Raw genomic sequence first — 12,716 nt, 5'->3', positions numbered from 1 at the left:
TTGATGTATTTATATTATTCTTATTTCATCTTTAATTTTGCATTCCTCAACATTTGTTTCCTCACGTTGACAGAAATCTATAATGGTGTCCCAAGATATGAAAAGAAAAACGAATACACGCCACTGTGCTAAACTAACCGACAGATTCAGGATCTTCCTCTTTTGCCTCCAACTCCCAGGATCCCCGGCACACCCCGCAGCCCCTGGGAAAGGCTCAGCAGTGTTCTGTAGTGGGCCACATTGAAACAACACTTAAACCTACCCAATGCAGTTATAATATGCATTATGAAAATACTTTGAAAACTATACTTTTGAAAGAAGCAAACAGAGCGATATAATAATGACCATGACAATAAAAAAACCTAGAAAAAAAACAATTTGATGCTCTTTCCCCCTTCTTTCATTTTGTTTTAAAACTTTTGTCCTTTCTTTCCCCATCCACCATTACGCTTTTCTACCTATATTTTAAAACATCTCCCCTTTCTTATGTTATGTTATTTTAATGGCACCCGCCCCCTCTCCCTGCTTGGGGTGACCAGTCCATCCGCTGCAGCCTTTAATGCTGGATACATGTTATTTTCATTATTTAGTCCCGACCCCCGTGTCCCCCTCCAAATCAGTGAGCACGCCCAGCGAGGCCGGGAGCCAGGACTCTGCTGAAGGCGGGCCGGCCGGCAGGTGAGGCTGGCTAGTTTCCTCAGTGGTGCTTTAGCGCCCCCTAGGGGTTGGATCTGAGTAGCGTTCCTGTTTAAGAGTAATTATAATTCATTCTCGGATATCATTTGTATTGAGAAAGATTAAAACACCTCATCATAATTATTATTTATATAATTATTTTCCTCTGTATATATTTCCAATATATGCTATCCCTTATTGGGAGAAAGTTTGTTTTACCTTCAACTTACATTAAAATGCACTCACAATGTCAGTTTTAACTCTAAAAGGGAATCTTCAGGAATGTATTTAGTTTTGCCATTCTTCATATATTTATTCCTAACTGCGCAAATGTTGAGTTACATCTGATTTTAGCGCTTCACTTCACAAAGTCAAACAGTCCGCTTGACCTTGAGTTGTCAAACAAGTTAAGAAGGTAGCTATCCTCATATAAAATAACATAATATATTGTCATATTTCCTTTACCTTTAATGCTGTCTAAGAGGTCACCAGTAAACTTGTAAGGTGCTTTGTGGCTACATTGGAAACCGTTTTATTTGATTATACTGTATATGTTTTCTTTTTGTCTGTCACTGGGAGCAACAGATATAGGTAAGGATCAGAGTGTGTCAGTGTACTTGATGTTGTGGGGTCTGGTGTTTTTTCTTCTTTATAAAACATTGTTGCTATTAGGTAAATTGTCACAACATATCATGTTTTCATGAACACAGTCAACCCATTGAAATAATCAGACAGTTTCTTGATGCTGTCTGGTCAGCAGCTAACATAGTAATACTCCTTTAAAGAAACATATTTGGAGTATACTATTTAGGGAAGGAGATTGTTAAGGGTCATTGACTCCCAGTCTAAAGGTTCTGGGTTCAAACCCCAATGTCCACAGGCCACCTGTAAGGTGTCATGTTTGACATGAGCAAAATGCCCAACCCCACCTACGATTTCATGACATTAATCTACTTCAGTTACTTGGGATTAAATACTTTGACTTTACCGTCCAGTTTGGGTCAGTGACTCCATCCAATGTTAGGCCGATATTTATTTATCGGTACATCACATCAATAATTCAGTACATCACAGCTGAAGTTGGTCATCCATGTCTCACCAGTTCGCTCAGGTTGCTACTCCCTGTTGAGGTCCATGTATGAGTGACGCCCAAACATTGGGGTGGATCCGTCGAGGGTCTTTAGTTCTGGTATGGCCCAGGGGGTGGAGTTAGGGCCAGGAAACCAACAACACACAGGGGAGGGACTGACAATGGAAGAATATGGATTCCTATCTTCATTTTTTAGCTTGTACCAATTGGATTTTACATATCGGTGAGATAGTTCAGTGCCTGGAATTTATTTGATAAATCCCCAAATCCCCCCACCAGAGTATGGCATGCCGATACGAGACCTCCCCCTGGGGCCCCCTCTGTGCTCGTACGTGTGTGCACGTCTGTGTGTGTGGGGGTGTGTGTGATTTGTGTTGTGCTGTTTGTATATGTCCCCTCTTAGGTCAGGGTTCTCTAGAAACAAGTCACAAGCGCTGAGCGACAGGTAAGATCTTCCACCTCAATCCCCCCCCCCCCCCCCCCCCCAAAAGCTGAGGTGTCACCCCCTCAGCGCTAAACGCCCGACCACCCAGGACCTCGCCGCCGCGTGGCCAGCTCACCTTAACGCCTCCCTGCTCCCCCGGCCCACCTGTCTGAAGCCCTGTCGTCCGTGTGGCCCCTTAACACGCACAGCCCTCAGATGCCCTTTATACAACGCTTAACGCCTGCATGATTCTTCTGCACTGTCGTCCGAGTCGGTTTAACCGCTTCTGTCTGCGGTGGGGGGTTGGTGGGAGGGGGGGGGGGGGGGGGGGGGGGAGTCTGACAGGCTCAGCGTCCTAAAGTACCGGTGGTGTTCCTGTAAAAAAAAAAAAACTGTCAGGATAAAGTAGTGCTTTGGCACAGTGGGACATTGGAGTCATAACAGGCATGTTGACTGCTTCTATAAGCTGCTGTCCCCCATCGAAGGAGCAGAAGGGACCTCCCAGCCCCCTGCAGGGCCACACAGCAGGTCTGGGCATCGCCAGCCTGCCTAGAGAATGTACACACACAGTGCGCGTTGGAGTATATGGTTGCAAATGCAGATAATTATACTAAAAACATTACAATTAATGAATGTGTAGATTTGTGTTTGCATTTACCCATATGAATCTTTGATCAGTTTGGATCAAAGATAATGGAAATTGAGGTTACTGAAGACAGTGAGAAACAGTTTATTCTGCTATAATACGTTTCTATATTTTATTATTTATAATATTTTATATAATTATATATTGTATAATTATTATATAATAATATATAATAATTATTATATAATTTATATTTTTTTATTTAGATGACTCTAAATTGAATTGAATCCCTTATATATATCTTTAATCAACTAATCAGTATTACCCTTAAATATTTCTGCATTGCAAACGTAGGTATGCTGAGCAGCCTTCTGTAGCTGCCTGTACATGGTTAAATTAGTGCCAGAGGTAGCTGGCATAGCTTCCTCAATACATGGATCCTCAATTCAATGTATCATCCTGTTCTGGATGTGAACGATATACATCCTCAACACCACTCTCCCATTATTCCCTCATTGCATAAAATATCCATAAAAAATCATATATATATTTTTAAATAATTAAAGGTTAAGTCTGCTTTGTTTACTTGCTGTCAATAATGATGTTATTTACATGATATTTGCGTTCCTGGAGATTTATGAATCTATAACAATGGAAAGTATAAGCATTTTATGTGGGACATTTTAGATAGACTGCAGACTCAGCTTCAAACAGCATAATGTACACAACCATATCATCAGCTTACTGAATTGTTTGCATGCATTGGACGATTCTGTCACTGTGCATATATAAGTACGAGTAGTAACCCGGTCTGTTTCATATGCTCTCCCTCTCTGTTGGCTCCCCCTGCTGGTGAAACCAGGACACTGCAGTGGGACACAGACCCCTCTGTGCTGCAGCTGCAGTCAGACTCTGAACTTGGGTGAGGCTCGGTCTTAGTTTCCACGTCTCCTCTCTTGTCTTCCAAGGAAAACAAATCACAGAGCCCCTGGTTATCGTCAGAAGGTGCGGCGCTCAAATAACAGTGAGAATGGTATCCTCATTGAGATGATTATTGATGGATATTTGAAAGAATATGAGCCGGTAATTCACATGAACTCTCTGAATCATATAAAGTGCAGGTATTTATATCATAGTGAAAAATGACATTGCAGCTCATAAATCATCACATCTGGCAGTCTAAATTCAGTCTTCAGATGCTCTTGGCTTTAGTATAGGGTAGGAGAGTGTAGTGGCTCAAACACAAACTTACTGGGTTCCATCTCCAATGTCCACAACCTGTAGGCAAGCAGGTGCTTAATGACATGCCTTAATGACTTGACTAAAATTACACCAATTCAATGTAACTGGATTCAAACTAGATTACAATTCAATCGTTTTCTATGAATGGCTGCTAAGTGACTAAAAATAGGCAGCCAATGTTCTAACGCAAGAATAAAATAAGCTCACAGACAAATGCATCACCATGACAACGTCCTGTCTCTATTCCACAGGCGTCGGATGCAGCGGCTGGGGCCATCAAAGATCGTCCAGGTGGACTTCCTCCCCAAAGAGTTGGTCTCCTACTGCAAGGAGACCCAGACCCCCCTCACCGCTCACCTCTCCGAAGGTGAGAGAGAGAGAGAGAGTGTGTTTGTGTTTACAAAATTCCGTGGAATTTCCAAAAAGCCCACTCACAAGCTGGTATGTGTGTGTGTGTGTGTGTGCATTCACGCATGTTAATATGTGTCTTAACACAATACAAAAGTATTGGTCTGGTGTATGATTGGTGTGTGTGTGTGTGTGTGCGTGTGCGTGTGAGTGTGTGTGTGTGGGTGTGAGTGTGAATGAGAGATGGAGCGAGAACATGAAAGGAAGAAAAGATTCAAGACTCCCCATCATAAAATCAGGTTTGACGGGGTGTCTAAACTCCAGTGTATTATCTCTGCTTAACGGGACACCCGCTCAGTTCCGTTTCTGATGCTAATGTCGTCTCCAGCTGCAGAGTTCAAATCCTTCCTCTGCAGGGCTTGATTAGTCCAGCTACACAACGCTGGGCTCACTGGGAGTTCCAGTTCTTAAGCCAAACACATTTAAAACTCAATTTAACGCATATTACTCGGTAGTAAAAGTATCACCACATTTGAAAGATTAGTTTAGAGCGAGTCTAATTCCATTATGGCCTTCTGCACGGAGGTGGGCTACAAACGCTACAACAGGGGGGAGGGGTTTGGCCCAAAAAGAGGGGAATCGTCTGTGTGTGTGTGTGTGTGTGTGTGTGTGTGTGCTTGATCGCTCTCCTGACTAAACGCATCCATATGCTGAGAGGTGAGGCGGTGGCGTTGGCTGAGGGAGGGACGGGGGGGCAGTGGGGGATCCAAGGAGAAGGGCTTCAGTTTACCATCGGCCTTGTTCGGCTGGAGGGCGGGGGGGTGGAGGGCTGGGGGGGCTGGCAGGGGGGGCTGGCAGGGGGGGTTGCCACGGGGGCGGAGGCCGTGCATGGACGGGTGACACTTACTGGAAACGTACCGTTGTTCCAATAAACGGAACCACATGCTATTTAAGATAATACCGTGAGTGTGTGTGAGTGAGTTTGGTGTGTGTATTTGTATGTGTGTGTGTGTTTGTGTGTTTGTGTGTGTGTGTGTGTGTGTGTGTGTGTGTGTGTGTGTGTGTGTGTGTGTGTGTGTGTGTGTGAGAATGAGACAGGATATACATGCATAGTGACCGACCAGCCACATCCCGTCACTCACTACATATAAGCGAGCACCTGTAAACATATTCACAAACGGCCTCACCAACCCACATATACATGAACTGTAAAACAGTAAAAAAAAAACACACAGACGCACACGAATGCACACACACACACACACACACACACACACACACACACACACACACACACACACACACACACACACACACACAAACACATGCACACAGAGTACAGTAAACAGAGGTCTTCTCTCCATCCCTTCCGCGGGTCCATACCAGCTGGCCGCCGCAGGGCAGTGGGTCGGGGTGGTGGGCTGTGTAGGGGACGGTGCTTCCTGTTTCCTGTCATTATCATACATAGTCTGGTATGGACCCTACTCCTCCCCTTCCCTCTCCTCCATGCCTCGCCCCCCCCCCCATTCCCGCTAGTCCCGGATAGAATCTCACCTCGCCCAGCCTTAAAATAAGTGTCGCACAATACCGTGAATAGTGCATCATCATCATGCAGTCGGAATTGAACCCGTAACCCAAGTGGTGTCGATTCCAGGCTCTGCCTTTCCTTAACCCCTTTGCTCCTCCATATATTGCTTCACTGTGCATTGCTCGGAGAAAACCGTATGCAGGGAAGATTGAGAGATCCCATGTCCTTAATTTCTGCCAATGATGACTGCCAACATTTTCTTTGTACACACATGCCCTCAATAAGGTTCAATCAAGCAGATATGCAAATGCTAAACCCTGCGATTCTCAAAGCGGTACACGTGGTTAGGGTCAGCGCAGCAATCTGGCAAAGCATCCCGTTTCGATCGTAGCATACCAATTATTGTGGCTGACCACCACCACTATACCCCATGACAAAGTTGTTTCGTCAGTGATTGGACAAATGACAATGGGCACCGCTATATATTTTTGGCATGCATTTCTGTCTGCAGAATTGCATGGATATGGCTGCTTGCGAAAGCATGCTCACATACAAACACATGCACGCCCACACACACACACATGCATACGCACACACAGACACACATACAAACACGATGCACACACTCTTCACATAAGTAATATCTTTTTCTTGCCTCTTCGTGGTTAAGCACAACCAGGAGTCTGAAGTGTGCGTCTGTCCGTGTGTGTGTTTGTGTGTGTGTTTGTGTGCGTGTGTGTGTCTGTGTGTGTGTGTGTGTGTGTGTGTGTGTGTGTGTGTGTGTGTGTGTGTGTGTGTGTGTGTGTGTGTGTGTGTGTGTGTGTGTGTGCTATAAAACATCTGTGAGCCAGAGCAGTCTTTTGGAGGTCTTTTGGGAGGTGACCTTGACCTCTGAAGAACTTTCTATTCCTGCACTGTGCGAGTGTGTGTGTGTGTGTGTGTGTGTGCGTGTGTGTGTGTGTGTGTGGATGTGTGTTTCTTCAGATGTTGATTGGAGCACCTGTCTGAGCTGTGTGTTGTGTTTGTTCAGGCCAGGTCTGGGGGTTCCTCATTTTAATTAGCTGACACACACACACACACACACACACACACACACACACACACACACACACACACACACACATAGAAAATGTTTCAGTTTTCAGGCTTGAAGAAGCAGCTTGCAATGGCTGGGTCAAAGGATAACAATCTGTCAATCACTACCATGTGACTGGAGCTTTTATGTGTGTGTGAGAAACCAGCAGGTTGTGGCCCCAGTGGCCCCGTGAACTAATTTGGGCATGTCTGAAATACATTTGAATTTCTTTATTTTTGTTGTCAGATCGCTATCGGTTCTTGTGATCAGAATAAATCTTGGAATTATCCTAAAATAAGGATTTATGCAATTGAATAATAAAAATATAATAAACATATTGCAACCTATTTTTAACTAATTATTACTTACTCTATTCTTTGTCGTCTTTTGTTCTGTACTTTACCCTCCAATTAACTCCCCCCCCCCCCCCCCCCCTCCTTCTCATCACATTCAATTCAATGTTTTTCTTCTAGTCTTATTTTCTTCCCTGTCTATTCATTCGTCCTTCTCCTCTGGGGTCTTATTGGGGCCCTCAGGAGCCCCAAGTGTGTGTGTGTGTGTGTGTGTGTGTGTGTGTGTGTGTGTGTGTGTGTGTGTGTGTGTGTGTGTGTGTGTGTGTGTGTGTGTGTGTGTGTGTGTGTGTGTGTGTGTGTGTGTGTGTGTGTGTGTGTGTGTGTGTGTGTGTGTGTGTATGTGCGTGTGTTGGTGTGTGTGTGTGTGTGTGTGATTAGCCTCCGGGGTGGTTTCTGCATTATGTTCTAGAAATGGACGTTTGTGGGAACAGAGTCGAGGCGGGAAAAGAAGGATGTATAAGCGGCCGGGCGGTCGGTGTGTGAGAGAGTTTAGCGTATGGGGAAAAAAACACTGTGGACGAAAAAAAGAGGCGATCAGATGTCTGCAGAGGCCCGCAAGATTCTTGGGAGAGTGTGTGTGTGTGTCCATATGTATGTATTCTTGTGTGTGTGTGCGTCTGTGTTTGTGTGTGTGTGTGTGTGTGTGTGTGCGTACATGCGCAGCGGAGACGTATCCCATGACAGTAGACATCATACCTCTGAACCCCATGCGAAGCAGAGCACCAGCAAAAATATACATACAGCAATCATACAATTTTCATAGCCCTGAGATGAGTCACGCCACACACATTGAAGGTTTTCACATAATAGCGCTTTACTCAAACACAAAGTTCCTCATGACTGACCACGACTCGGCCCTATCTCACGTTCCCACCGATAACGTGAAAGCACCAGATCAGTTGACCGCCATTGTTTCAAACCGTTATGAATGACGTTACAATGTGTGTTGTTGCGTTGCTACATGACCTGTACCAGAGCGAGCGGTGCATGTGAGAAAGGACTCTAGTCCCCACCGTCATTTCTTTAATCACTTTAACTTACTGGTGACTCAGAGATTCTCTCATGGGTTGACCTTTCGGTGAACTGTTGACACCGCTAGTTCTCACACTGACCCGCTTTCTCCGGTGTGTGGCTCGGGCGTGTGTGCTTGTGTGTTTTCCTTGTGTTGTGCATTTGTTTTTGTGTCGGGGTATGTGTGTACACGTATAATTTGTTATTGAATCAAATTGAAAATTGATTGTAATTGTATTTTCCTCAACATCAACTGTTTGGTGTAGTTTGTGCCGCAGGCACACACACACACACACACACACACACACACACACACACACACACACACACACACACACACACACACACACACACACACACGCATGCAAATAAACACACACACACAAGAGTGTGTGTCCCCCATTGGCCTGCGTGTGACTCTCATTTAATAATGCCTTAATATGATGACTTCTCACTTCCTCCATCAGCGCCGGTGATATGGAAGCCAGCCCCCAGCCCCCCCCCCCCCCCCCCCCCCCCCTGTAGCTTCTCTTTTCCCATTGGCTGCCCGGCGATGTCTGTCCGTCCGTCTGTCTGTCCCGAGCACTGTCCATTGTGTCGGCCAATCGGATTATCTCCACTAGTCACGGTTGGCTCCAGACGATTAACAAGGTCTCATAATGGCAGTGAATGGACACACTCTTAACACATAAAGACATGCTGGTGGGATAGAATAAGAGCTAGTGTAACGTGCACTGCCAACTTGTCCTGCTGGGGTCAAACGCAGTGTGTGTGCGCGTGCGTGTATGTGAATATACATATCCCTGGATAATTTGAGTTAGGTTAAACCCTGGCCTTTAATAGAGTTCCCTTGGGAAAATGAAGGCTGGTGGTCAGATGGTTATGTGTGCCCATTATTTTGTTATTTTATGTAATCTATTCGCATACATTCTCATATAGTGGTAACATCTTACATAGTCATGATGTAGTGATGCATTTCTGTCTAATGTTGCGTGGATAGAACATTAGTGCAGTTGTTTTTGTAGGTCACCACCACAGACAGATCCACATGCAGAAGGTCCAGGAGGAATTCAGAAATATGGCAGAAATACTTTTTTGGATTCCCTGATGATGCCATGTGCCAAAATGTGCCGGCATCATACTTGCCTTTTTATTTAGGGTGTCCCATTATCTCTCTCTCTCTCTCTCTCTCTCTCTCTCTCTCTCTCTCTCTCTCTCTCTCTCTCTCTCTCTCTCTCTCTCTCTCTCTCTCTCTTACCAGACGAGGCCAGGCCAGTAGTCATGTCCTGGCTCGGGCAGCAGGGCAGCAGGCAGCTCCATTAACTCCCCTGATCCCAATCGGAACAGGGCTATCGGCTCCCACTGTCAAACAGTCGGTGTGCATGTGTGGGGGTGTGTATGTCTGTGAAGGAGCACGTGCTATAATCAGTGTGGGCTTTTGTCCACGTAGGCCAGGCAGTTAGAATGTGTGTGTGTGTGTGTGTGCGTGTGTCTTTGTGTGTACGTGTGCGTGTGGGTTGGCACCAGGGCCCTGTGCAGTCCAGAGTAAATTGGTTTTGCTCGGTTGAGCTTTAAAAGACCCATAATAGACCCACTGTGGGCAAAGACACAAAGGGAGGGAGAGAGAGAGGGAGGGAGATGGGGAAGGGGAGAGCGATCCGAGAGGGAGATGGGGTGGGGGAGAGTGATGGAGATGGAGATAGGGAAAAGGTGGAGGGAAATCAAGAGAATGAGGAAGGCAGGGAGACGGTATGGAAAAAGGGTGAGGGATGGAGAGAATGTGAAAGGGATGGAGATGGAGAGAGGAGGAGATGGATGTATTGAAAAGAGAGAGATGGAAAGATTAAGAAAAGGAGAGATGGAGAGCAAGAGATATTTGACGAGATGGAGAGAGAGAAAGAAAGACAATGGGGGAGAGAGAGAGAAAGAAGGAGAGAGATAGAAAGAGAGACAGAATGGGGGAGAGAAAGAGGGTGAGGGAGAGAAGGAGGGAGAGTGAGTGAAGGAAAGAGAGAGGGAGCGAGAGTAAGTGAAAGGGCAGAGACGTTGCCTAATGTTGCTGGATAACTTAAGTGCAGCAGTTATGATATTACAGCAGTAATTGTAACCAATGAACCACAAATAAGCATTTATTTGTGCGTGTGTATGTGTGGGTGTGTGCGTGTGTGTGTGTGTGTGTGTGTGTGTGTGTGTGTGTGTGTGTGTTTGTGTGCAACTTAAGCCCCTTGTTAGGGTCTTGGGTCAAGAGTGCATTGAGAGTGTATGTGGTCTTTGTGCTTGTGTCTGTGCAAACGGGTGTTTGTATGCAAGGATCTGCTCCGGTCTGTGTGTGAGAACGCTCTCCAGTCTGTTCTGGCACATTAGCTTTGCTGCTTCTGAACATGGCAGCTATATAGTAGTAGCGATACACCTCTCTGGTGCATTTACTGCTTTCTTCTGACTGGTAATGGTTCCTAATAGGTAGAAAGGTCTTTCTGAAGCATCGAAGCCCATAAAGGCTTAGCACACACACACAAACACGAACATGCACAAACGCACACGCACACTCACACACAAACACATACACATTAATATGTGTGCACACACAAACACACACACATACACATTAATATTTGCGCACGCACACAAACACACACACACAGATTGGAAGCAACCAGAGCTTTTATGCAGGCCCTCGCGTTGCCTGTGAACTGAGGTTGGCTGGAACTGCCTCATGGGGCTAACTCCACATGTCTGGCTTTTATGACCCTGATTGCTTTTCATGACATTCTTTCGTCCGCTATTAATAATAATTAATTTCGTTTCACAAGTGATTGCTTAAAAGTACAAAAGAAAACCCTACAAAAAATGGACGGATTCATTGTTAATCATTTGTATATTTTTGATTGCTTTTGGAAAGATGGAAAAGGGGGCGAGAAATGACTAACGGAGGAAGAAATACAGAGGATAAAGGAAGAAAGAAAGAATGAAAGAAAGATACATTTCTTTCTTTCTGATGAATTAATCCCTTATTTATTCAGGTTTTTTTACCCTTAGAAAGATTAATGTATTTCTTTGAGATTAATTTATTCCTTATTCATGAGGATAGATGTGAGTGAGTGTTTGTGATCACACATTCATATCTACTTGTTTGACTACATATCATCTACAGTGATTATTTCTAGTGTTATTCCAAATAGGACAGCATGGTGAGCTGTTTATGTGCCGTTGGACAACAATGCAAATATTGTATGCATTAAAAGAGGAAAAGGTATCGTCTTTAGTTTTCACATCAGGTGTGTGAATACAAATTAAATACATAAAAATATAATTATATGATCATATGCTTTGCACATAGCTTTGCTTTGCATATGTGCTTTACACGTGGCACTTTGCACATTTAATCTTCCCCCATATTTGCTATTTGATTCAATGAAATTAATATCAGTACATCTGCTCTCATGTTTAGTGGTTTCTTATGACAAAGATTGCCAGGAACACACTTCCAAGCGGCTGGTTATATTTGTATACACAAATGTGTGCCTCGCTGAAAGTCTAAATCTAGAGTGTGTGTGTGTGTTTGGTGTTGGAGGTTGTACGTGTGTGTGTGTGTGTGTGTGTGTGTGTGTGTGTGTGTGTGTGTGTGTGTGTGTGTGTGTGTGTGTGTGTGTGTGTGTGTGTGTGTGTGTGTGTGTGTGTGTGTGTGTGTGTGTGTGTGTGTGTGTGTGTGAAGGGAGGGGTGTGTGTGTTAGCCCACATATGGAAGTGCTTGTTTCGATGTTTTTTCAGGGCTGCTACAACAGAACAAGCAGACCAACTTGTGTGTCTGTCTGTCTGTGTCTGTGTGTATTTGTGTGTGTATTGCTGTGGGTGCGTGTGTGTGGCCTCTAGTTTATAATGGAAGAAATGTTTTGTACTGTTTTGTATTTGCAGTTCATGAGGACGCTATCATAACAAATTCACAAGCAACTAAACAGAAAGACAAAAACACACACACACACACACACACACACACACACACACACACACACACACACACACACACACACACACACACACACACACACACACACACACACACACACACACACAAACACACGCTTTTCTAGACTTCCTGTTTGGCTCAGCCTTCATGGCCGAATTGATCAGCTCATCTCTCATCTCCTGTTCTCATATTCCTCATGTTCCTCCCCTCCTCTCTCTATGAATCAGGATGGGGTTATCTTTGCCCACCACTGTCCTACAGATGCTTACACAACCTCACGTCCCCATGCAGGCTGCCCACTACACGGCCACACAGGAGGGGTTTGAACCCACACAGAAAGGCCAAACTGTATTTGAGCAAAATAAGAGTTTTCTTTTCCATGTTGCGCACGCTATTCCTAGTGACTCACAGATAATTGCA

At 44.8% G+C, this 12,716-nt stretch overlaps 1 protein-coding gene across 1 annotated transcript in view; it reads left to right on the top strand.

Moving 5' to 3' along the window:
- LOC132451575 (cytoplasmic dynein 1 intermediate chain 1-like) overlaps positions 1 to 12,716 on the top strand; it is a 43,973-nt gene that overhangs the window by 3,152 nt on the left and 28,105 nt on the right. The window contains 5 exon segments of the mRNA XM_060044145.1: positions 591 to 678; positions 1,261 to 1,266; positions 2,169 to 2,210; positions 3,638 to 3,697; positions 4,269 to 4,384. Of these exon segments, the coding sequence (XP_059900128.1) occupies positions 591 to 678; positions 1,261 to 1,266; positions 2,169 to 2,210; positions 3,638 to 3,697; positions 4,269 to 4,384 (312 nt within the window).

The sequence above is a fragment of the Gadus macrocephalus genome, chromosome 22, assembly GCF_031168955.1.
Source record: "Gadus macrocephalus chromosome 22, ASM3116895v1".
NCBI classification, from domain to species: Eukaryota; Metazoa; Chordata; class Actinopteri; order Gadiformes; family Gadidae; genus Gadus; species Gadus macrocephalus.
Note: the sequence above shows the minus strand (reverse complement) of the source record. Positions and strands in the feature narration are given on the sequence as shown.